This window comes from Hemitrygon akajei, chromosome 2 (genome assembly GCF_048418815.1).
Source record: "Hemitrygon akajei chromosome 2, sHemAka1.3, whole genome shotgun sequence".
Classification (NCBI taxonomy): domain Eukaryota; kingdom Metazoa; phylum Chordata; class Chondrichthyes; order Myliobatiformes; family Dasyatidae; genus Hemitrygon; species Hemitrygon akajei.
Window position 1 is genome coordinate 88,597,677 of NC_133125.1, and position 27,085 is coordinate 88,624,761.

The following is a 27,085-nucleotide window of genomic DNA, read 5'->3' on the forward strand; positions in this document are numbered from 1 at the left end:
CAAAACTGAAAAGTATTAATGGTATGTAAAATATGGACTTAAGTTTCATCTAGCGAAACCGCCATCGTCAGAGCTTGAGAGGAGAGGATTCGTGGGCATTTTCAGTTTTTTAAATGGCCAACCAATTGGCAGTGGAGGAGCTGAAGACAGCCAGTCAGCTAGCGCACTATAAAGGAAGTTTTGTCTAGTGAAGTGGCGATCGTCGGAGTGGACTGAGTCAGAGTGGGGACGGCTTTGGCTCAACAGGCTTCGGTGTGAACAGGCAGAGGCGAGGGTAGGTTCCAGTAAATGGTTGTTGTTTTGTTTTTTTTCTCATTCGATTTCTTTTTTAACTAGTAAGTTTAGAGAGAATGCCAGGCAGTATGTTGGAATGCTCCTCTTGCAGGATGTGGGAAGTCAGGGAGACCTCTGGTGTCCTTGACAACGATACCTGCAAGAAGTGCATCCAGCTGCAGCTCCTAACAAACTGCGTTATGGAACTGGAGCAGGAGCTGGGTGACCTTTATTTCATTCGGGAGAATGAAGAGTTTATAGATATAGTTTCAGGAAGGTAGCTATGCCAAAGAAGCAGGGTACAGGTAATTGGGTTACCGTCAGGTGAAGGAAGGGGAAAGGACAGGCAGAGCAGGGCTCCCCTGTGTCCATTCCCCTCAACAACAAGCATACCAATTTGGGTACTGTTGGGGGGGGGAAGGCTTACCTGGGACAAGCTGCGGCAGCCGGATCGCTGGCACTGAGTCTGGTTCTGCAGTGCAGGAGGAAGGGTGGAAGAAGAGGAGAGCGGTAGTGATAGGGGACTCGATAGTTAGAGGTACAGACGGGAGGTTCTGTGGTCGTGACAGAGACTCCCGGATGGTTTGTTGCCTCCCAGGTGTCAGGGTCAGGGATGTCTCTGATCGCGTGCACAGCATTCTGAAGTGGGAGGGTGATCAGCCAGATGTCACGGTACACATCGGTACCAATGACGGAGGAAGAAAGAGTGAGGAAGTCCTGAAGAATAAGTATAGAGAGCTTGGTAGGTAGTTAAAAAGCAGGACCTCGAGGGTAGTAATCTCAGGACTGCTACCTGTGCCACGTGTCAGTGAGGGTAAGAGTAGGATGCTCTGGAGGATGAACACATGGCTGAGAAACTGGTGTAGGGGGCAGGGTTTCAGATTTCTAGATCATTGGGACCTCTTCTGGGGCAGGTGGGACCTGTACAAGAGAAACGGGTTATACCTCAACTACAGGGGGAGCAATATCCTTGCAGTGAGGTTTGCTAGTGCTATTGGGGAGAGTTTAAACTACAAAAAATTTGCAGGGGGATAGGAACCAGAGTGCCAGAGCAGATAGTGGAGCAGGGGTGAAAATAAATGATGTTAAAAGTTCATGAAAAGTCAGAAATAGAAGTGGTAAAAATCTTCTGAGGTATGTCTATTTCAATGTGAGGAGTATTGTGGGAAGGCTGACGAGCTGAGGGCGTGGATTGACACGTGGAATTATGACATTGTAACCATTACTGAAACTTGGCTACAGGAGGGACAGGACTGGCAGCTCAATGTTCCAGGGTTCTGATGTTTCAGACGTGATAGAGGCAGAGGGATGAAGGGTTGGGGGGTGGGGGTGGCATTGCTAGTCAGGGAAAATATTACAGCAGTGCTCAGGCAGGACAATTAGAGGGCTTCTCTACTGAGGCCATATGGGTGGAGCTGAGAAACAGGAAAGGTATGACTACATTAATGGGGTTGTATTATAGACCACCCAATAGTCAGCGAGAATTGGAGGAGCAAATCTGCAAAGAGATAGCAGACAACTACAGAGAACATAAAGTTGTGATTGTAGGGGATTTTAATTCTCCACACATTGATTGGGACTCCCATACTGTTAAAGGTCTAGATGGGTTAGAGTTTGTAAAATGTGCTCAGGAAAGTTTTATAAATCAATATATAGAGGTACCAACTAGAGAGGATGCAATATTAGATCTCCTATTAGGAAACGAGTTAGGACAAGTGACGGAAGTGTGTGCAGGGGAACACTTTGGGTCTAGTGTTTATAATGCCATTAGTTTCAACTTGGTTATTGATAAAGATAGATCTGGTCCTCAGGTTGAGGTTCTAAGCTGGAAAAAGGCCAAATTTGAAGAAATGAGAAAGGATCTAAAAAGCATAGACTGGGACAGGTTGTTCTCTGGCAAGGATATGATTGGTAAGTGGGAGGCCTTCAAAGGAGAAATTTTGAGAGTGCAGAGTTTGTATGCTCCTGTCAGGATTTAAAGGCAAAGTGAATAAGAATAAGGAACCAGGAGGAAATCTGCAGATGCTGGAAATTCAAGCAACACACACAAAATGCTGGTGGAACACAGCAGGCCAGGCAGCATCTATAGGGAGAAGTGCTGTCGACGATTCGGGCTGAGACCTGATGAAGCGTCTTGGCCCGAAACGCCGACAGTGCTTCTTCCTAAGAATAAGGAACCTTGGTTTTCGAGGGATATTGGAACTCTGATAAAGAAGATGTACGACAGGTATAGGCAACAAGGAGCAAATAAGGTGCTTGAGGAGTATAAAAAGTGCAAGGAAATACTTAAGAAAGAAATCAGGAGGACTAAAAGAAGACATGAGGTTGCTTTGGCAGTCAAGGTGAAGGATAATCCTAAGAACTTCTACAGGTATATTAAGAGCAAGAGGATAGTAAGGGATAAAATTGGTCCTCTTGAAGATCAGAGTGGTCAGCTATGTATGGAACCAAAAGAAATGGGGGAAATCTTAAATGGGTTTTTTGCCTCTGTATTTACTAAGGAAACTGGCATGGAGTCTGTGGAAATAAGGCAAACAAGTAGTAAGGTTATGGAACCTATACAGATTAAAGAGGAGGAGGTGCTTGCTGTTTTGAGGCAAATCAGAGTAGATAAATCCCCAGGACCTGACAGAGTATTCCCGCGAATCTTGAAGGAGACTAGTGTTGAAATTTCAGGGGCCCTTGTAGATACTGTATATTTAAAATGTCAGTATCTACGGGTGAGGTGCCGGAGGATTGGAGGATAGCTCATGTAGTTCCGTTGTTTAAAAAAGACTCTAAAAGTAATAAGGGAAATTATAGGCTGATAAATTTGACATCAGTAGTAGGTAAATTTTGGAAGGAATACTAAGAGATAGGATCTATAAGTATTTGGATAGACAGGGACTTACTCGGGAGAGTCAACATGGCTTTGTGCGTGGTAGGTCATGTTTAACAAATCTATTAGATTTTTTCGAGGAGGTTACCAGGAAAGTGGATGAAGGGAAGGCAGTGGATGTTGTCTACATGGACTTCAGTAAGGCCTTTGACAAGGTCCCGCATGGGAGGTTAGTTAGGAAGATTCAGTCGCTAGGTATACATGGAGAGGTAGTAAATTGGATTAGACATTGGCTCAATGGAAGAAGCCAGAGAGTGGTAGTGGAGGATTGCTTCTCTGAGTGGAGGCCTGTGACTAGTGGTGTGCCACAGGGATCAGTGCTGGGTCCATTGTTATTTGTTATCTATATCAATGATCTGGATGATAATGTGGTAAATTGGATCAGCAAATTTGCTGATGATACAAAGTTGGAAGTGTAGTGACAGTGAGGATGGTTTTCAAAGCTTGCAGAGGGATTTAGACCAGCTGGAAAAATGGGCTGACAAATGGCAGATGGAGTTTAATACAGACGAGTGTGAGGTATTGCACTTTGGAAGGACAAACCAAGGGAGAACAAACAAGATAAATGGTAGGACACTGAGGAGTGCAGTAGAACAGAGGGATCTGGGAATACAGATAAGTAATTCCCTAAAAGTGGTGTCACAGATAGATAGGGTCGTAAAGAGAGCTTTTGGTACATTGGCCTTTATAGATCAAAGTATTGAGTTAAGAGTTGTAAGTGTTATGGTAAGGTTGTATAAGACATTGATGAGGCCGAATTTGGAGTATTGTGTGCAGTTCTGGTCACCGAATTACAAGAAGAATATTAATAAGGTTGAAAGAGTGCGGAGAAGGTTTACAAGGATGTTGCCGGGACTTGGGAAACATCAGGGTCCAGAAGAGCAAATATAGGGAGTTAGGAAGGAAGCTAAAATGAATGATATATCAATCTCTAGATTACTACCTAAACCATGTGCCAGTGAGGGTAAAAATAGGACAAGGATAGTGCCCATGATGGAACTGGCTGAGTTTACAAGTTCCTGCAGTTTTTTCTGATCCTGTGCAGTGGATAAAATGGTGATAAAACCAGTTAGACTGTTCTCCACAGTACATCTGTAGAAACTTGCAATAGTCTTTGGTGACTATCAAGTCTCCTCAAACTCCTAATGAAATATTGCTGTTGTTGTGCCTTTTTGTAATTGCATCAATATATTGGACCCAGGAAAGATCTTCAGAGATGTTGATACCCCAGAATATGAAACTGCTCACCATTTGCACTGCTGATCCCTCAACTTCCCTTTCCTGAAGCCCACAATCAACTCCATGGCCTTAGTGACGTTGAGTGCAGGGTTGTTACACTCAACCAGCTGATCTATCTCGCTCCTGTACGCCTCCTCATCATCAAATGAAATTCTGCTAACATTAGTGGTCAACAGATTTATAGATGATGTTTGAACTGTGCTTGGCTGTACAATTGTGGGTGTGGAGAGAGTATTGCAGTGGGCTAAGCACACAACCTTGAGGTGCGCAAGTAGTGATGTGCCAGTGAGGAGATGTTATTTCCAAACCACACAGACTGGTCTCCAGCGGGAAGTCAAAGACCCAGTTGCAAAGGAATGTAGATGACCAGGTTGTGGAGCTTGTTGATTAGAACTGAGGGTTTGATGTTGTTGAATGCTGAGATGTAGTCAAAAAACAGCAGCCTGACATAGTTATCGCTAGTTTTGAGGATGTGACTAAGCACATTGATGAAGGTAGAGCCGTAGATGTAGTATATATGGATTTCAGCAAGGCATTTGCTAAGGTACCCCATGTAAGGCTTATTGAGAAAGTAAGGAGGCATGGGATTCAAGGGGACATTGCTTTGTGGATCCAGAATTGGCTTGCCCACAGAAGGCAAACTGTGGTTTTAGACAGGTCATATTCTGCATGGAAGTTGGTGACCAGTGGTGTGCCTCAGGGATCTGTTCTGGGACCCATACTCTTCGTGATTTTTATAAATGACCTGAATGAGGAAGTGGAGGGATGGGTTAGTAAATTTGCTGATGACACAAAGGTTGGGGGTGTTGTGGATAGTGTGGAGGGCTGTCAGAGGTTACAGCGGGACATTGATAGGATGCAAAACTGGGCTGAAAAGTGGCCAATGAAGTTCAACCCAGATAAATGTGAGGTGATTCATTTTGGTAGGTCAAATATGATGGCAGAATATAGCATTAACTCTTGGCAGTATGGAGGATCAAAGGGACCTTGGGGTCCCAGTCCATCGGACACTCAAAGCTGCTACACAGGTTGATTCTGTGGTTAAGAAGGCATACAGTGTATTGGCCTTCATCAATTGTGGGATTGAGTTTAAGAGCCGAGAGGTAATGTTGCAGTTATAAAAGAGCCCTGGTCAGACCCCACGGAGTACTGTGCTCAGTTCTGGTCGGCTCACTATAGGAAGGATGTGGGGTGCAGAGGAGATTTACAAGGTTGTTGCCTGGATTGGGGAGCATGCCTTATGAGAATAGGTTGAGTGAACTCGGCCTTTTCTCCTTGGAGCGACAGAGGATGAGAGGTGACCTGATAGAGCTGTACAAGATATTGAGAGGCATTGATCATGTCGATAATCAGAGGCTTTTCCCCAGGGCTAGAATGGCTAGCATAAGAGGGCATAGTGTTAAGGTGCTTGGAAGTAGGTACAGAGGAGATATCTGGGGTAAGTTTTTTATGCAGAGAGTGGTGTGCGTGGAATGGGCTGCCGGCAGCAGTGGTGGTGGTGGAAATGATAGGGTCTTTTAAGAGACTCCTGGATGGAAACATGGAGCTTAGAAAAATAGAGGGCTATGGGTAAAGCCTAAGTAGTTCTAAGGTAAGGACATGTTCAGCACAGTTTTGAGGGCCGATGGGCCTGTATTGTGCTGTATGTTTTCTATGTTTCTATCCAAGGCTGAGTGGAGAGCCAGTAAGATTGCATCCACTTAGACTCGTTGTGACAATAGGCAAATTGCATAGGATCCAGGTCTTTGCTTAGCCAAGAATTGATTCTAGCGAAAACCAATCTCTCAAAGCATTTCATCACAGTAGATATGAGTGTCACTGGGTGAGAGTCATTGAGGCAGCTCACCCTGCTCTTCTTGGGCACTGGTATGATTGTTGTCCTTTTGAAGCAGGTGGGAAACTCTCAATGTGGTAGTGAAAGATTGAAAATGTCCTTGAACACGGTTGGCACAGTGCACTACCAGGTACACTATCGGAGCTTGACACCTTGCAAGGTGTTGTAATGTTAGCCTCCGAGGCAGATCACATGGTCACCAGATGCTGTTGTGATTCACACTGGTGTAGTTTTATTTTCCCTTTCAAAGTATGCATATCTCCTTTTATACCAGTGGTTCCCAACCTTTTCTATGCCCCACACCCCTAGGAAATGTTTGATTAATGTTCGCACCCCTACAAAAGTATTATCACATTGGAAGATGAAGAAGTCTAATTTCTAATTATTGAACCACATACAATACTGCGGGTGAACAAATTGAACTAAAAAAAAATAAGCTTTTAACTCAGTGCATAAAATGCAAATATAAATTGAGCAATTAGATTCTAATTTATTCAGAAAAAATTGTAAACAGTAAAATCAATCCCAATTGTGAACATAAACTTCAATGACTTCTTTGCTCCTGCTTCTCATTCATGATTTGGTCAAAACGTGGAACTTTCTTGCTGACTGTGATCCGCAGGTCTGCCTGTGGATTCAGGTGATTCCTAGATTTTGTCTTGATTGACAGAAGAGAACTGAATCCAGATTCACACAAGTAGGTTGTTGCAAATGGAATGAGGACACGGAGTGCTTTTCCACCAAGTCTTGGGAACATATCCAGTGCTGCACACCAAAACTCCTCCAAAGTCTTGCTTTCAAATTGCATTTCAAGAGCTCGATTTGTCTGCAAATCAATAAGATCTTCCTTCAGCTCTTCATCATCTGACATTTTCTCCAAATTGTAGGAATATGGATTTATAATCCATTGTTCTGAAATCTTCAGGTCTCCAGCAGCAAAACATCCATCAAACGATTCTGACAGCATTTCCAAATGAGCCACAATTTCTTCACACATAGTAGGAGTTATGGATCTAGCATCATCAACCATCTTTTCTAGTGAAGGAAAATTTGAGAGACTGCCTCTTTCCATCCTTCGACGCCAAAGACGTAACTTTTTTTTGAAGGCATTCAACTTTTCACAAGCCTTCAATATGTTTATCCCTTTTCCTTGAAGAGAAACACTCAGGTCATTCATACGAGTGAAAATGTCAGCTAAGTAAGCCAGCATTTGGGCGAATTCCTGTGATTCCATTGCCCCAACCAGATCACATTCACGTTCCTCCAGAAAAACTTTGATTTCTTCCTGCAGTTCACAGAAGCGGGTTAAAGCTTGTCCTCGTGACAACCAACGGACTTCTGTGTGGAAAAGCAAAACTGAATGCTCACTTCCCAGATCCTCAAAATGATTTGAAGATGCAATGGTTCAAAGCACGCCCCCGATCCAGTTGATGATCTTTACACAAGTATCAAGGACTTTCTTCAAATTTGGAGGCAATGATTTTGATGCCAAAGCATGAGGATGAAGAAAACAATGGGTAACTCGCAAGTCTGGAATCTCCTTTTTCATCAATGCAGAAAAGCCAGTTTTATTTCCAAGCATTGCAGGTGCCCCATCAGTGCAAACAGAACCAATGACTTTGATATCTAAATCATGTTTGGCAAAGAAGTCTTTCACCAGCTGTATCACATCCTTTGCAGTTGTGTTTGTTTTCAGATCTTTACAGAACAGGAAATCTTCCTTTACAGCACCATCATTGACATACCTCACTAATGTGATGAGTTGACTACAACTGGAGACATCAGTTGACTCATCCAACTGAATAGAGATTTTAAGAGGACTAGCTCTGACATCTGAGATGACTTGGTCCAAAATATTTTCACTCAAATCACTGATTCGTTTGTGAATGACATTATTTGATAGGGGCACCCGTTCAAATTTTTTTCTTGCTTCTTTGCCCAGGATAATTGTTGCCATTTCCAGTGCACACAGCTTAATGAGATCTTCCGCAATTGTTTGGGGCTTCTTGGATTTGGCCACTTTATCTGCCACGAAGCAAGAAGTAGTGGTTTTTCAACAGAAACAAAACCTAACTTTGGAAGAGTTCCTTGTGAATCAAAACGAGCTCTTTTGATTTTCACTGGCTCAACATCATGTCCTTCAACATCAGCTCCACCATGCTTGTTCTTGAAGTGCTCTTGAAGCTTGGATGGCTTCAGATTTGAGTTGGAAAACACAACACTACAAAGAATGCACTGGGGTTTTTGCAAGCCATCACTTCCTGTTGTGCAAGTGAAACCAAAGTACACATAGACATCATTCCATTTCCTTCTTTTTGACATGATGAAGGGTTAATGAAGGGTTAAGGGTAAAGTGAAAATTATGAGCTAATATGAGAAAAACTATCTGACTAAGTCAGGGATGACTGCTTTACTCAACCAGACACGCCTATAGCAAAGTATCGCGAGAAATACGCTTTTGAATATTATATTACGATATTATCTGTGGTTATGCCAAGATAAATCGTCAGGCGGAAATGCTACGAGGACGTGACGCGACTGATTAGGCTACTCTCTATTGAATTTACACACCTATTTTCGATGATTACCGGAGATATGAACTATCATCACACAATTCAAAGTCCTCGCTGCTAACCATGATACCTCCTCAACTAACACAATTCAAAATTATCAACAATTCAAGAAAAAAACATTTTAAGAGAAAAAAAACCTTTGAAATTCAAAAACCTCTTTAATGCATTGAGCCAAATACGAATGCATCATTTCAACTGCTTTTTATCAAAATGCGGCTTTTTAAAATTTTATAATTGAATAATTTACCTACTGTCTACAGGTTTGGTTTTAACACAAAGTCGTTACTCAATGGTTGATTCAGGATGTATAAAGATTTTGGCATTATGAGATGATTTTTAACTCTGAGATGTAACCTTCTAGCTAACATTGATGAGAATCCTCAACACTGACTCAGGCAGCGGGAGACTGGAGTGAGTTTACGTCTCTCTCGACTCGGGCAGCGGGAGACTGGAGTGTGCTTGGGACAAACGTTACTACCACTTCTCAAGGCACACTGGCAGCTGGCTGAGTGATGACTCGTGACTCGTCACTGAAGGACACAAGCCACTCTTTGTCGCACCCCTTGAAATTCCATCTCGCACCCCCTGGGGGTGCGGGCACCCCAGGTTGGAAACCCCTATTTTATACGTTGAACTCATGTGGGAGTGAAGCCATCACATCCATTCAAGATGTTACATTTCTCTTTGTAGGAAATATTGGCCTGCAAACCAGAGCTGATGTGCATCTAATTCCACCTCCGATCTCAATCGGAATTGTTTCTCACCCTTAAAATAGTCTTCTGTAGGTCATACGTGGCCACAGATCTAGCCCTCAGCAGAATACAAATCACCTGGTTCATCCATGGCTTTTGATTTGGGCATGACCAGTGTGTTCTCAAAGGCTCATACTTACCCACACAGGTCTTGAAGTCAGTGACAATTGTGGCGTATTCATTCACTCAAAAGATGAATCCCTGAATATTCTCCAGTCTGACTCAAAGCAGTCCTGAAAGCATTCTTCCATTTCCCTTGGTCACACTTTCTTGGTCCTTAACACTGATGCTGTGATCTTTAGTTTCTGTGAGTTAAAGTACAGCAAGGTGATTGAACTTTTTGAAGTTGAATGTGGAATGGCACAATAAGCATTCTTGATGGTAAAGTCTTAATAACAGTGGCACCTCTGTTCCATAGGTGTTTCTGTGGCTCAGAGGGACAAGGAAGGAGGTAAAAGAGCTGTGGGTGGGGGGGATGGTAAATGACAATGTTAATCAGGGTTAGTATTAACAGCTGCAGAAAGGGAGGACTTTGTGGAGGAATTGTCCACTGAGTCACACTATGTCAGAAAAATGAAGGGAGCAATCATTCTATTGGGAATATTCTATAGGCTTCCCAGTAGCAACAAAGACATTGAAGAGTGGATATTTTGGAAAGGCACAAAAAGAACAGGGTCATTGTCATTCAACTTCCCTAATAGTGACTGGTATCTCCTTAGTGCAAAATGATGAGATGTTAGGTGTGTCCAGGGAGGATACAATATGTGCACAGGCCCACTACAGAAGCCCTACTGGATCTAATAACTAAGTAATTAACCTGGTTAGGTGCCAGATCTCAAAATGGGTGTACATTTCATCAGAGATGGTTACCACAGCTCTCTGGCCTTTAGCATAGCCATGGACAGAGATGGGTGCAGATGGTATCAGTAAATATGTAATTGTGGGATAGAGAGGTAATTACAATGGTGCTAGTCAAGGATGTGGGACCAGATGTTCTAAGAGAAATGCACAGCAGAAATGTAGAGGTTGTTCAAGGAGAGCATGGTAGAGTGATGGATATGGTGTACGAGTTTTGGTATTGTATGTGACAGGATTGGTTTCTTAAGGTTGCCATAGCCAGGGTGAGGGGGGAGGTAGTGGGGATAAGCTCCCAGTACCCATTAAATGTTATCAATGGCACGTCTCAAATGGCATCTGACAACCAAGTCCAGCTCCTGGCCTTCATGTATGGCATAGCTAAGCCTGGTGGGACAGTTTCAGTTGACAGGAGCAAAGGCATCTTGAAACCAATATCTTCAGGCAGATGGGGCTTGTCAGCCATGGTAGGCAGTCTTTTAGAAGGATCTCAAACCTCTGCTGACTTGTGGCTATATGGACTCTTAAGAAAGGCTTCGGGAGTAATCCCCAAAGAAAAATCAGAGCTGGGGTCCCCAAGGCAGTCCTATGTGCAGTTCAACGCTGGCAGGCAATTCTAGTGACAAATCTGGTGCCAAACTGTATTGGTCTCTGCCATTTCTTTGAGTTCATCAGCTGCGTGGAGAGTCAAAGCCTGCTGCATGGACAATGCCTTGCGCTCCATATCATACTGCACTGGGTTGCATTTCACAAACACCTAGGACACATTAACCACGGTCAACCCTGACCAACGGAGGAGGTCCTCAGTGGCAAGATTCCACATAGACTGCTTACCCAGAAGTCATTAAGGCAAAGGATCCTGGAAAGCTTGCCAATGTGGGCTCAGAATTGGCTAGCCCACATAAGACGAGGGAGGAAATTGATGCCAGGAGGTTGGTTCAACTACGCTTGGATTAGTGTTCAGTTCTGGTTGCCTCATTATAGGATGGACGTAGAAACTTTAGAGGTGGTGCAGAGGAGATTTACCAGGATGCTGCCTAGATTAGGGAACATGACTTATGAGGAATTATTGAGCGAGCTAGGGCTTAAATAACCCAACTACTCTTGCTACTTCATTTTTACCCATACAAGGATGTTAAAAGTTTTTAAAATTTTGATTGTTTTAATTAGCAAAATGACAAAGCAAACTGAGCAACTACAATTTGTCTTTTTTTTTTTATTTAAGCACTCAATTTCAGCACAGGGGTTGCTTTCTGCAATATTTACAACTTCCAGAATTCCACAGCTAGCTCTGAATTAATGTTTTGCTTTATTAATATCATGGTCACTCCAAAATCTATCAAGAGAAAAGTACGTACAATTTCACCTTGCTTTGGAATTAAAATACAACTCCTCTCAGTTACAGATACAGATTTTATTATCAATGCAAGCCATTCTAAAAATTTATATAAATTATTTGCATAAATCAGCAAACATTCCACAATATTGTGAATACAAATGTTTTGCAAATGGCTTTGAGCTTTTATTTTGAAGCTCACTGGTATGCTGTATTTTAAAAAAAAAAGCTCAAACATCTTAAAATGTAACAGGCACCATTTGTTTCAATTCTTGATTATACTGGACTGGAATTAACAGGTAAAAAAAAATGATTTGTAAAGGAGTATATTTTTAAAAAAATAAATCGGTTTTAGGACATTCTAGGTTGCTCCAATGTAACGCAAGGTACTTAATCTTCCAAAGTATAATTAGGATTAACCACAAGGTAGGGATCCTGTTCCAAGACTTCTTCACCTTCTCCTTTTCGACTTTTCAGACTAGTTTCTTTCAGTTCAATCAAGATATGATCCTTTAAAGAAATTCAAATACAAGGTTTATAAACACACTAGTTTTAGATTTAGATACTTCCTGTGTAATAATAATAAAAAGTCTAATGTTTAAATACAATATAGCCATACAGAGAGTAAAACTGCCTCTAGTTAAATGCTTCTTCAAAAACAAATAATTTTTCAGCCTTTACTTGTTAACTCTGGTCTTTTTTCCCCAAACCAGGAACAGAATTTTCAGCCATTGAGTATTTCTGCACATTCAATTCTGATTATGGAAGTGTAGGACACATGACCATATTTGTTTCTATTATCTGTCTATACAAAGGGAAGTCCCTTAAGTGTTGATAAGCAGAGGGATCTTGGGGTCCAAGTTTACAGCTCCCCTGAAAGTGGCCTCATCAGGTTGGTATGCTTTCCTTTGTTTAAAAAAAATCAGAAAATTATGTTGCATCTCTATAAAACTCTAGTTAGGACACACCTGCAGTACTGCATTCAGTTCTGGTTGCTCCATTATAGGGAGACATAGCCAAGAAGAGCCCTTGGAGAAGATGTATCAAAGGTTTACCAGGACACTGTTGAGGGCATGTACTGTAAGAATGGAAGATCTGATAGAAGCTTATAAGAATGAGAAGCACAGACAGAGTAGACAGCCAGTATCTGTTTCCCATGGTTGAAGTGTCTCATACCAGACGGCATGCAATTAGCAGGGGATGAGTTCAAAGAAAGTGTGCAGGCCATTTTTTTTAAAAATACAGAGTGGTGGATGCCTGGGTGATAGTGGAGGTAAACATGAGGGGTGTTCAAGAAGCTCTTAGACACATGTGCAGGAATTGGAAGGATCACGGACACTGTGTAGGCAGAAGTGATTAGTTGATTCATTTGATTAATAATTAAATTAGTTTGGCACAATGTTGTGGAAGAAAGGGTCTGTTCCCGTGGTGTACTGTCGACTGTAAGCCTTGTGTTGTGCTATGACTGTAGGTTTAATAACCAGCTCGTTTCAATGGTGATTGCTGGATGCAGATAGGATCTCAACCAGGATCCAGTAAAAGCACATTCAACATTTAGAGGCTGAGAAGTGGTTCATTTTGGTAGGTCAAATATGCTGGCAGAATATAGTATTAATGGTAAGACTCTTGGCAGTGTGGAGGATCAGAGGGATCTTGGGGTCCGAGTCCATAGGACACTCAAAGCAACTGCGTAGGTTGACTCTGTGGTTAAGGTGGCATACGGTGTATTGGCCTTCATTAATCGTGGAATTGAGTTTAGGAGCAGAGAGGTAATGTTGCAGCTATATAGGACCCTGGTGAGACCCCACTTGGAGTACTGTGCTCAGTTCTGGCCACCTCACTACAGGAAGGAATTGGAAGCCATAGAAAGGGTACAGAGGAGATTTACAAGGATGTTGCCTGGATTGGGGAGCATGCCTTATGAGAATAGGTTGAGTGAACTCTGCCTTTTCTCCTTGGAGCAACAGAGGATGAGAGGTGACCTGATAGAGGTGTATAAGATGATGAGCGGCATTGATTGTGTGGATAGTCAGAAGCTTTTTCCCAGGGCTGAAATGGGTGCCACATGAGGACACAGGTTTAAGGTGCTGGGGAGTAGGTACAGAGGAGATATCAGGGGTAAGTTTTTAAACTCAGAGTGGTGAGTGTGTGGAATGGGCTGCTGGCAACGGTGGTGGAGGTGGATACGATAGGGTCTTTTTAGAGACTTTTGGATAGGTACATAGAGCTTAGTAAAATAGAGGGCTATGGGTAAGCCTAGAAATTTCTAAGGTAGGGACATGTTCGGCACAGCTTTGTGGGCTGAAGGGCCTGTATTGTGCTGTATATTTTCTACGTTTCTATGAAACGCCAGTAACGGTACTTTCTAATGTTTTTCTGAAACGTACTCAACAAGACTTTAACATAGATCTAGATACTAATGAGCTTATCATATATTAGCTCTGTTAGATTTACTGCCTAAATCAGCTATTTAGGTTAAAGCCATACTCAAACAAGTTATAAACACGAGATTCTGCAGATGCTGGAAATAAACAGTCGACACTTTGGGCTGAGACCCTTCTTCAGGATTGAAGAGGAAAGGGGAAGATGCCACAATAAAAAGGTGGGGAGGGAGGTAAAGGAGGACTAGCTAGAGGACAATAGGTGAAGATAAAGGGAAGGAGGAAAGGCACCAGAGAGGGGAAAAAACTGGAATGAGAAAGATTCCAGATGGAATCCTGCCATCTGCAAGGGTTCATGCCACATGGTTGGAGGCTAACCAGGCAGAAGATGTCACTTCTTCACTCTGAGAGCAGCCTCATTGTGGCAAAGGAGGAGAGGCCATGGACTGACTTGTCGGAACAGGAATGGAGATGGGAATTAAAATTAAAATGGTTGGCCACTAGGAAATTTCATTCTTGGCAGATGGAGTGGAGGGGCTCGATAAAGTGGTCCCTATTTTTATGTCTGGTTTCACCAATGTACAGGAGGCCACCGGGAGAACACTGGATACAATAGATGACCCCAACAGATTTGCAGGGGAAGTACTGGCTCACCTGGAAGGACTGTTTGGGACCCTGAATGGTGGGAAGGCAGGAGGTAAATGGGCAAGTGTAGTATTTCGGTCACTTTCAGGGGAATGTGGAAGGAGGAACAAATGGATAAGGGAATCAGAGAGGGAGCGATCTGTGTGGAAAGTGGCGGTGGGGGAAGAGTACAGATGTGTTTGGTGGTAGGATCCTACTGAAGGTGGTGGAAAACGCAGGGAACGATGTGTTTAATGCTGAGGTTAGACGAGAACAAGAGGAACTCTATCCCTGTTAAGGTGGTGGAAAGATGAGGTAAGTTTGTGAAATGACTAACTCAAGAGTTAGATATTTCATGTAATATCCTGGTTAAGATTTCTACTACCTTGCTGAGAGTAGTTTATAGTAGCAGCTTTCTGTAAAAGTAGTGTGCCATGTGTGTTTTGGCTCTAGCTAAAGATAAGGACACATATTGTACAACTTAGGAAAGTGAGTCAGCCAATCAGGTTTGTGGGATGTGAGCGAAGGTCCTAGAGAGCTGTGGGGAAGGGTTTTCTGAAGGACAGTAGTCTGTTTCAGAGGCTTCTGTTGGGAGCTGCATGGAAGGGAAGATGCTGCAGAATGTCATTGGAAGGCAAATTCCCATTACACAAAGTGCTTGTGCAGATGAATGGCTCCAAGGTGCAAGGGTTAGTATTCCCGAGAGAGTTTGTACAAGATAGATTTCAATCAAAGTTCTGAATGTGGTGTGTGCTTTCATGCAGAGGGTGGGGCCAGTGTTTGAATAGAGACAAAGCTTATCCTGGAGTTTTGTGCATATTGGATTGGTTTATCTGTAATGGGCCATTTTAGTTTATTTTTTATTTTCTCTTTCCTATTGACTGTTTGATAAAGCTGAAATTCGTAAATATACTTGCTTTACAATTTCATGCAGTGTACTATCTGTTATTTCTTGCTGACTGACAATTGTGTATGAGCAGTATTTATGCAGCATTCACTCAGATCAAGGTTTTTTTTAAATCGGAAAACTACGACATTCCCGTTTTGTTGAACCCATAAATCATAGTGACCCTACTGTTCGTGAAAGGTGACCTTCTCACTGCTGAGTCACACAGCTGTTAGCAGAGCCGGCTAATGAGCCGAGTTTGCACACAAGCACAGTGCGAGGGTTACGTTTGATATATCAATATCTAAAAGAAAGTGATTCGGAATCATGTCTTCCAGTGACTAACAAAAACCACTCTCATCTTAAACATCCTTCAATAAATCTTCACTGAAAAGTCAACCATTTGTCTCATTTCCATTAGCTGCATCATACCGTATATTGGAGTTCTATTATGACCTCTTCACTGCCTCAAATGTCTAAGTGCAAATTCTATCGGCAAAATGAAAATCAAACTGATCAGACTGAAATGGACAAGAAAATACTTTTTAAACTTACATAGTGAATAAGCCTGTAAATGACTTTCTCAATTAACTTCTTTTTGTTAATTAGTTCTTCTTCTGATTCAATTTCTGATTCAACTTCCTTTAGGTACCAGTTAACAAGTTCACTCTTCTTCGGGGAAGCATCTTCATCCTCTGAAAATTGAAATAGAAAGTTCAGCTATGTAGTGCAGGCTTAGGTGAAGTCAGTAGCATATATAACAATCAAATGGATCATCATCTTCCTCACTACATTATCATTGTCTTACTTTATTATTAATAAATCCTTTTCCTAATCATTTTTGACTAAACGGTTTATAAAGCCCATTCAAGAAAGCCGCCCAGTGCTGGGAAGCTTAGAGATTGCCAGAGTACACAGACCACTCAGCTGAGAAAACAAGTGAAACTGCACTGTGTTTCCATCACGCCTTTTCTATTTTCACATGTAAATAGCGTAATGTTACTGAATTTGTTTGGTGTGAGCAGTGTATGAATTGGTGTGATTTGATTTCCAGGTTGCCTTTACCCAAATACAGTAGAGAATTGTGCAATCAGGCTTGAGTTTATGGTAAGGGAATTCTATGAAGTCATCATTCCTACTGAACTGATGTTTAGACTCCATATTTAGGGTTTTACCTACCTTAACCCTACTCTGCATAAACATCACGCTTGGATTCACTGACAGCATCATAACTGGTGCAATTATAAGAAGGCTGAAGGATGCTGAATGAGGGAATTTATTCACTGTGTGCTGGAATTAGGATAGGTTAAGTCCCTGGGTCCGGATGGGAAGTGAGGGAAGAGATTGCTGTGCCTTTGCATCCTCATGGGCCACAGCAATTAGACGGTGGCAAATGCTATTCCTTTTTCCAAGAGATAGTCTGGAAATTATAGACCAGCAAATCGTACTTCAGGTGAGGGCAATTATCTGGCGAAGTGTAGCCTGATTAGAAATGGTCACAATTGGCTTATCCTATAGGAGGAGGCAGGTGGTAGTTGTTGATGTAGTGTATTCTGCCTGGAGGTCACTGATGTTCCATGGGGATCTGTTCCAAGACTCCTGCTCTTTGTGATTTCTACAAGTGACCTGGATGAACAAGTGCAAGGGTGGGTTAGTAAGTACGTAGGTGACATGAAGTTTGGAGTTGTGGATAGTGTGGAGGGTTGTCATGGGTGAGAAGGGGACACTGACAGGGATGCAAATCTGGTTAAGTAGCAGATGGAGTTCAACCTGGAAAAGCGTGAAGACAGTTGAATTTGAAGGCAGAGCACGGGGTTAATGGAAGGATTCTGAGTGTGGAGGAACAGATGAATCCTGGGGACAATACCAATAGTTGCCAAGTTAACAACCCAGTCAACTTTGTGGCAAGAAGGGGCTTTATAGGAAGGACGGGCAAGCTTCAGTGATAGTGCAGAGGTTTGCCAGGAGGGTGTCTGTGTGTCTTAAAAGGATAGGGTGAGTGGCTTTTCTCTTTGGATCAGAGGATGAGAGTTGACTTGATAAAAGCTGTACAGAAGGCATACAGTAGATCGAGTGGATAGCCAGAGAGCTTTTCCCAGCATGGAAATGGTTAATACTAGGGGGAATAATTTTAAGGAGGAAAGAATCAGAGGCAAGTTTCTCCCCCTCCCCCACATACAGAGCTTCTGTGGAACACTTTGCCAAGGGTGGTGGTAGAGGTAGATGTATTAGGGGCATTTAATGTCTGAAGACTAATGACAATACATCGATGACTGAAAATGGAGGGCTCCAAGTTAAAAAGGCCTGCACAACATTGTGGGCTAAAGGGTCTGTACTGTGCTGTATACAGACTTGAGTTCTGAATTGAGCCAAGGCAACTTTTAAACAGTATTAGACAGGAGCTTTCAAAAGCTGATTGGTCTGGGTTGTTTGTGGGCAATAGGACCTCTGGTAAGTGGGATTTTAAAAAAAAGTAAGATGGCAGGACTTCAAAAACTACATGTTCCTGTTCAAAAAGGCAAAGCTGCCATGGGTTGCAAACCCTGAATGTCAAGTGATGTTGTAACTCTGACCAAGAAAGGCTGCCCGTGTCAGATACAAGGAGCTGGGATCAATTGAATCACCAAATATATGTGGAGGATGATGTATTATAAACAGGTAAAAATCAGGAGGGCAAGGAGGAGGACAAGGTTGCATTGGCAGATAAAATTAAGGAGATGCTAATTTTTTTTTAAAAAGGATACAAGGGAAGAAGTGTGACCAGGGCAAAAACTAGAGCACAAAGACCAAGATGGAAACCTGTGGAACTGTTGGGCAGGACTCTCAATGATTTATTTCTCCTGTTTTTACTGAGGACAAAGATGCCAGGGCTTCAGAACCATGCAAAGATAAAGGAAATGTTTTGGGACTTGTGCATATAACAATAGATCAGGTTTTGCATGTCATAGCGTATGAAGGTGGACAAATATTCAGGCCAGGCGGAGGCATTTCCAAGAATAACATGGAAAGCAAAAGAAACTGTGGAACTCCCACTGAGATATTTATAACATTGCTAACCTCTAGTGAGGTACCAGCAGACTGGAGGATAACAAATGCTGTGCCTTTAAAAAAAGCCTGAAAGGAAAGACCCAGAGATATACAAAATCATGAGGGGCCTAGATAGGGCAAGTGGTCTTTTTTTTCTAGAGTTGGCAAAATCAAACTAGAGGTAATTATTTTAAAAGGTTAGAGGTAAAGGGTTTAATACAGTCCCATAAAAAAGTATCCAGACCCCACAACTATTTCCACATTTTACCGTCTCATTTTCTAAATTTATAATATACTGAAGTAGGATCCGATCTAAAAAAAATTACTATGCATCATGTCAAAAGAAAAATTACAAAACCTGTCAATTTACTAAAAATTAACAACCAACCATGATGAGGCTGAAGTATTCATCCCTTTTGTAGTTGTTACACTAACTTTCCTCAAGTGCAGTATTATAAATTACCTTACCAATTAACCTGATTTGATGATGTAGAGAAATTGGAGGATCACCTGTTGTCAATGAATTCATAAGAATACCCCCTTTTCTGTAAGCTTCAACAGTCATGCAGATTTTCAACAGACCAAACCAAAGTGAAGACAGAAGAGCATTCGAGGCAAATCAGGGAAATGATAATAGAAAAGCACAATTCTGGGGAAGGGTACAAGACCCTTTGTTCAAAGGCACTGAACAAACCCTGGAGCTCGGTGTGGTCCATCGTGAAACAGTGGGGAAAAAAATGAAACTAGTCACACTGCCTAGGTCAACACACCACCACCAAACTTAGACACCAGAGAAAAATGGCACTTGTAAGAAAGTCTACTGAGACGTCAAGTCACTCTGAGGGAGCTGCAGTAGTCAGTGGCTACAACTGGAGATGAAGTTCATGGCTCCGCAATCTTAAGGATTTGCACAAAAAGGGTACTTATGGAAGAGTGGCAAGGAAGAAGTTCTGGGAAAATAAAAATTTACAAAGCACCATGTAGAATATAAAGATGTGGAAGATGGTCTTGTGATTGGATGAGACTGAAGAGGACCTTATCGACCTGAACAGTAAGCAGTATGCGTGGCTTAAATCTAATACTGTGCATCAGCCAACACCATTGCAACTGTAAAGTATGGTAGAGGTAGCATCATGCTATGGAGATACTTTTCAGCTGCAAGGACTAGAAAACCACTCAGGATTGATGGGAAGATGAATGCTGCTAAATACAGACGTGTCCTGGATAATAACTTGCTAGCCTCTGCCAGAAAGTTTAAACTAGGAAGGAAGATCATCTTTCAGCACAACAATGACACAAAGCACACTGCCAGAGGCTTCAAATGAAGAAAATTGATGTCCTTGAGTGGCCCAGTCAGATTTCTGAACTTTACCTGATCGAACACCTCTGGCAAGATTGCAAGACTATTGTCTACCGCCACACCCCAACTAACCCTTTGACCTTGGCCAAGTGTCAGTGGTCATTGACCTACTGCGGAATGAAGTTGGCAATGACTAGAACGCCTCCCTGATGGTATTGTGTGATGGATGAGAATGTGTTTGTACTTCTCAGCATTGAGGTTTCCATTAATTCTGACCAGAGCCAGCTCCATTTTCAGAAATGCAGACTCAAACCAACAGTGAACGTCCACCTTCCTTCACTGTTGACTGCAGACACTCATCCATGTAGAGCTCTTCTACAGGCAAGCTGACTCCTGCTCCAGCCAAATTTTCAAATTTTGATTTGTCAGTCCAGAGCACTTGCTGCCGTCATTCAGCACCCAGTTCTTACTTAGAGCATAGGACAGCTCTTGGCATTGTTTCCACTTCAGAAGGAGTGTCTTTTCGTCAGCAACTCTTCCATAAAGACCACTTCTGACAAGACTTCACCGGACTGTACAGGGAAGTATTCGGGTTCCAGTGGTTTTTGTGAGTAGAGCTGATAACAGTGCTGGACTTCTTTCAATTTAGAAGGGACATCAGTTTGACATACATCTTGTCTGCTGCACCGTTGCTGTGGCCAGCCACTGCATTTCTAGTCCTTAACCTTGCCCATTTCTTTGTGCTTCTTCAGAAGATATTAGCCAGCTCATCTTGAAACTCTTGTCTGCTGTAAAATTTCTGCTTGGAGACACATTGCTGATGCACAATGACTACCTTGTGTCTTGTTGCTATGCTCACTCTTGCCATGCTGTAAGAATTGATGATTTAAAGTCTAAACTGTCCCATCTGCTACACCCTCACCTTCTAACTTGGTAGTCCTTCCAGTCTGATTCCTTCTACATGTTTCAATTAATCAATTTAGTTCATTCAACTCATTATGTCATTGATCATTAGCATCTGGGCTATATAACTACAAAGTAATTAAGTTTTTAATATAAACAGTCCAACTTAATGTGTTACTTCCATTAAAGAAACAAACAATATTACTGCAACATTTTTTTGGAAAACAAATGTTTGGAAATCTAAAATTTGCTCTTTTCTACTGACACTAATACAGAAGATAAAAACTGAACAAAAATTTATAAAATATTAGTGTATCCATGGCTTTTGCACTGTACTGTAAGTACACTTTGCAATTTAGCAATGACAAGTGTCCATTACCACTAATCTTATGTGAAACATAACATGGCTTCAACCTCTCTGAGATACTGTCACCTTGTTGTGGTGGAGGCTTGTGATTCTGAGAACCTGAGACCTCACATTAAACATAACATGATTGTCAAACTATGATTTTAAGTATAAAATGCTGCTATTCACTTTATAATTTCAGATTAAATGGGTCTTGCTGAAAAGGCATTTGACTGGGTGAAATGGGACTTTCTTTTCTATACTCTCCAAAAATTTGATTTTGGTTCTACATTCAACACATGGATTGAAGTACTTTACTCGTCCCCACCGGTAGCAGTGCGTACTAATAACTGTATATCCTTTTTTGAACTGTAATGTGGCACAAGACAGGGATACCCTTTATCTCCACTCCTTTTGGCTGTGGCAATTGAACTACTCGCCATAGCCCTGAGAACATCACTTAGTATCAAAGGCATCCAGAGGGGAGCTTTGGAATTGCTATTGTATGTCTCAGATCCAACTCAAAGTCTCCCAAATCTATCAATATTGCTCACTAAATTTGGTCAACTATCTGCTTATAAAGTTAACTTTCAAAAGAGTGAACTAATGCCAATTGGGACCACATGTTTGAATATCTCTTTTTCTGTGACCCCCTTTAGAATCCGCTATAGGAAATTTAAACACTTGGGGGTTTGGATAACACATAATAACCTTTATTAAGCCAACTATCAACATCTCCTTTCCAATCTTAAACAGGAATTCTTTATCTCTTTCCCTTAGCAGGAGGATTAATACAACTAAAATGACTGTCCTGCCCAAATTCTTATACATGTTCTGAAGCCTCTCAATCTTTCTAACAAAGACTTTCTTCAATAACCTAAATAGTCAGATTTCGAGTTTTATTTGGAATAAAAAAACAGCCCAGAGTAAAGGAAAAAATACTAACTGAGGCCTCATAAGATGGTGGGTTTGGCACCTCCAAATTTTCTATATTACTACTGGTCAGCTAATATAAGAGCAATTTTTTTTATTGGATAAGAGATGATATTGCTGCTCCTAGCTGGGTGATTATGGAGAAGTCATCCTCACAGTTTACCTCTTCGTTGGTAATATATGCTCAAAACTACCACTGTCACAACCTGCATCTAGTTTCACACTGAATCCAGTTGCGCTGTACAGGTAATCCCCGAGTTACGAATGTCCGATTTATGGACAACTCGTACTTACGAACCGAGGGAGGAGAATGTCGTCTGCCATTTTAAGTCATTGCTGTTGACACTGTATTGAGTGTTTAACTTTGTATTTGGCTTAAATTTTTCTTAGTAAGATTCACCCTGACCCTGCCCCCCGTTCCGGTCAGCTGGTAGCACAGTGAGATTAGCGCCGGGCTGGAGAATGGAGGTTTCCGAGTTCAATTAGTGACAGACCACTCCCGTGCTGGGTTGATGTTGAGCTTGCAACTCGACCTCGTTAAAAAAAAAACACACTGCCACATCCAGTTTAAATTCCCACACAGAATGTTGTGGATGATCAAATACCCAAACCCAGCACAGCCCCCACTTGTCCCATTTAGCCTGTCTCAGTACGCTGGTCCTTAGGACCCAGCAGACCTTGGGAGTCAGCGGAGGTTGGGACCCACCGCCCACAGTGTTTCTGTTCCATTGACAGGAAGCGATCACGTTTGAAAATAAAATGGAAATAATAAAGCGTTTGGAAAGAGGTGAAACGCCATTGGTCATTAGAAAAGCATTAGGCTACGGTTGGTCAACGATCGGAACAATTTTAAAGGATAATGGATAAAGTGAGAATAATGGACCATGTGAAAGTCCTGCCCCGATGAAAGCTACAATTATTACTAAGCAACGCAGTGGTTTAATTATTGGAATACACATGTTTCTTAAGAGTTTTATATGCATAGAAAGATAAAATATATACTATATACTGACAAACATTTGACTAACTGACGCTAAATAATACCTCCTCCAACCCCTATGTGAAGCTTTTGAAGTTTGCAGACGACACTACCATCATCGGATTCATCCAGAACAGAGATGAGTCTGCATATCGACAGCAGGTGGACCAACTGGCGCTCTGGTGCAGTCGGAACAATCTGGAGCTGAACACACTTAAGACAAAGGAGATGATAGTGGATTTCAGGAGACATCCCCCTGCTATGTCTCCCCTCACAGTCCTCAGCAGCCCTGTGTCCACCATGGAGAACTTCAGGTTCCTGGGAACCACCATCTCTCAGGATCTGAAGTGGGAGCAGAACATCAGCTCCATCCTGAAGGCCCAGCAGCGGATGTATTTCCTGCGGCTCTTGAGGAAATACGGTCTGCCTCAGGAATTGCTGCTGCAGTTCTACACTGCAGTCATTGAGTCTGTCCTGTGCACCTCCATCATTGTGTGGTTTGGAGCCGCCACCAAGCAGGATAGAACCAGACTACAGCGCACAGTGAGGACTGCCGAGCGCATCATTGGAGCCTCCCTGCCCTCTATTGTGGACCTGTACTCTTCCAGGTTGAAGAAGAGGGCGGGGAACATCATAAAGGACTCCTCCCATCCTGCGCACGGACTATTTGATCTGCTTCCGTCTGGTAGGCGCTTCAGATCCCTCCAGACTAAGACTAATAGGCACTGGAGAAGTTTTTTCCCTACTGCGGTCACTTTGCTGAACAGTTAACTGCCGGTTAACTGTTGGCTAACTATTACTTGGATTGCACTACCTGTATGTATAATCTATATTTTCATTTATATTTATCATTATTATTGTTATGAGCAGAGAGACAACATCTGCTGGAAGTAAATTCCTTGTATGTGCACAGGTACTTGGCGATTAAAGTCTGATTCTGATGTACTTGTTCCGACTTACGTACAAATCCGACTTAAAGACGGACTCAGGAACGGAACTTGTACGTAACCTGGGGACTGCCTGTACTCCATTAAAATTTGGTTCCAATTTAGACGTCATTTTACACTTAATAACCTCTCTTTCACTGCACCAGTAGCAAAAAAATTACATGTTCACCCCACCAAAAATGGATGCAGCGTTTGATATTTGGTCTAAACATGTTATCACTTCATTGTATGATCTCTACATTGACAGCAATTTTGCCTCTTTTGAACAGCTAGTTAAGAAATTTGATATACCAGGACACACTTCTATAGATATTTAGAACTCAGAAGCTTTATGGCCTCTCATTTCCCTGCTGCCCCCTTCATCCCTCTTAGATTCAGTCCTTAAGTGCAAAATTGATGTGAAACAATCTATAAGCAAAATCTGAACTACTTAATGTAGTTAATCCTGAGAATTTGGATTTATTAAAACATAAATGGGAAGAGGATACTGAGGAACAAATTCCAGATGACATATGGCAAAAAAACTATTCATCGAATTTATTCATCCTCTGAGTCTTAGACATGTTGTTCAGTTTAAAATTGTGCACTGTTGTCATTGGTCTAAAGTTAGATTGGCTAAGGTTAATAAAGATCTTGACACAATGTGTGACAGATTTAAACAATTCCCGGCTGCACTACATATGTTTTGGTCATGTCCAAAATTAGTACATTTCTGAGGTTTGATTTTTGAAACTTTTTCAAAAACTTTTGGACAATTAATTACACCACCTTGGTCAATAGCACTATTTGGAGTGCCTTCTCAGTATGTTAACCTCAGCAAATTCCAAACCGATCTCGTCACTTTTTGTTCACTTCTTGCCAGAAGGCTCATCTTGTGCAAATGGAAAGACTCTTCCCCTCCAACATATGGACAATGGATCAAAGATATCACGTACTTTATTATAAAATTTGAGGAGATCTGCTATTCAGCCAGGGGGCAGTCTGCAAGATTGAACACCACTTGGCAACCTTTTTTAAAGTTTTGTCAAAAACATGGATGCAGAAAAAATTATTTGAATGTGTAAGGTGCTCTATCTTTAATGTACACTAGGCCTTTATTTTTGATTGGTCTGGCTGGCTCTATTTGTTCTTGTTTATTGAGGGGTGGCGGGGGGTTCTTTTTGTAACAGGTATAAAATGGTTGGTTGTATTATAACGTAAGTTCTGCTATTTTTCTTTGTTAATAAATATTTCAATATAAAATGGGTCTTAAGCTTTCTTTAAGTGATTTGTTCTAAAAAGAAAAGGTATATTCAAGAAGAAAATGACAGATCTTTCGTATTTAATGAACAGCAATTTAAGTTTGACATGGAGTTGATGCTCCTTGTTGGTATCAGAGCAAGTTCCTGTGATCTGAATTCAAGACGGTGATCAAATGACTCTTCTGAAGCAATGTTTTAGCTACATGATGCAATGCATGTCAGAATTATCTACATTCTTACCTTCTTCTAATTTACGGAGATGAATGACCAGAAGATTCGAGATCTTGCGATACTCTACAAAAGACAGTCTCATTGTGGATTTTGGCACATCCTCCTTGGTACTGTCTTCAGAATGGCCATCAATACCATTTATCCCATTTGGAATATTGGCATGTCCTGTCAAAATTATTTATTAGAATGGTTTTATGCCAACTTCAACCACACAATGGCAAAATAAAGTTAAAGTTTGCTAGAATACCACTGCTATTACCATATCGAAAAGTCTGAGCAACATTTTCAGATTGCAAGGAAAATACTTAAACATCTCATCTCCATGAGAGAACCCAGAGAAAACAGGCAGTGCTAGAAGTGAGATGAGCTGTTCTTTGGCGTTAACGTGTAAATGCACAAAAAACAGACCACAATTACAAAATATAAATACCAACTGTGTTGGCTAAATCATATGCACCTCCTGCTGGTAATCAGCAAAATTACAGCACTGGGAAAGCAAGTAACTGGCCACATTTCAATTAACCAAACTCATTTGAGAAATCAACTGAACATAACCAACACTATATCAGAATGTTCTCAGTAGGATTATTTATCAGAAGACAGCATCTTCAAAGCAGATGATATCTGAAGTTTTGGAGGATGCCAGTTTTATAGGAATCATAGTTCTGAGACTGTCTGGACTAGTGGGATAAATGTTTTATCTCTCCATACCTCAAATCCACAGGAATAGGCACCAGGTCTCTCAAACTGCCCACGCCAAACAAGATCATTGCTGGCTTCAACTCTCTGTGCCAGTTCTTTTTTTAAAAAAAGTCCTCTAACCTCTTGATTTTTCAAATATCTAACTCCATGTCAAATATTTCCAAGCATGCCCCAACCAACCTCTGGAGTGGAAAACTCCAACCGGTTACTACTATCACTGAAGATTTCCATACAATAACTGATTTGTTTAGCAGCTAGAAAACACTAATCCCAGGAGTTAACCCAGCAAATCTAGTTTGGACTGTCTTCAATGCTACTACTTATTTTTAAAGTTGAGGTCACCAGACTGTTCAAACTATTTCAGGAGTGGCCTTGCCAAAATCCTACTGTTTGTAAGTACTTGCAAACTCCAAATACTTCAAAATAAAAGGTTAAATTATAGTTTGCCTTAATTATGTGTTGGACCGGTTGGCTATTTTTTTTGCAATTTATGCAACAGCTAGATCCCTATCATTCACTCAATTGCCTTCTCTCTCCATTTACATCATCTGCCTTTTTATTCCACTCGATAACCCACAATTTTGAGGGGTTTTTTGAACAAACTATTTACATGCACATATTTAAGAACCAATCACTGTATAAATATGATCAGTAGATGTGCCAACATTTAAGGGCTTTTAATACAAATGAAAGCAGAGATTAAAAAGAAAATGTTGGCCTTCTGCATAATGTTGCACAGATTGAAAGAAAAAAATTGATTGGATAAAAACATTAAATCTATTGTATTCATCAGTTACTGAAGGAGACTGATATAGAGCCTTTTAAAATGTAAAACTGCAAAAAAA

At 41.5% G+C, this 27,085-nt stretch overlaps 1 protein-coding gene across 1 annotated transcript in view; it reads right to left on the reverse strand.

The window, feature by feature from the left end:
• Window positions 1-11,606: 11,606 nt before the first annotated feature.
• Window positions 11,607-27,085, reverse strand: part of LOC140714434 (DNA replication licensing factor MCM6-like) — a 29,497-nt gene continuing 14,018 nt past the window's right edge. The window contains exons 15-17 of the mRNA XM_073025734.1: window positions 25,548-25,703; window positions 16,187-16,326; window positions 11,607-12,250 (exon numbers count right to left, since the gene is read on the reverse strand). Of these exons, the coding sequence (XP_072881835.1) occupies window positions 12,131-12,250; window positions 16,187-16,326; window positions 25,548-25,703 (416 nt within the window). The 3' untranslated portion in view covers window positions 11,607-12,130. The remainder of the gene's footprint in view (window positions 12,251-16,186; window positions 16,327-25,547; window positions 25,704-27,085) is intronic.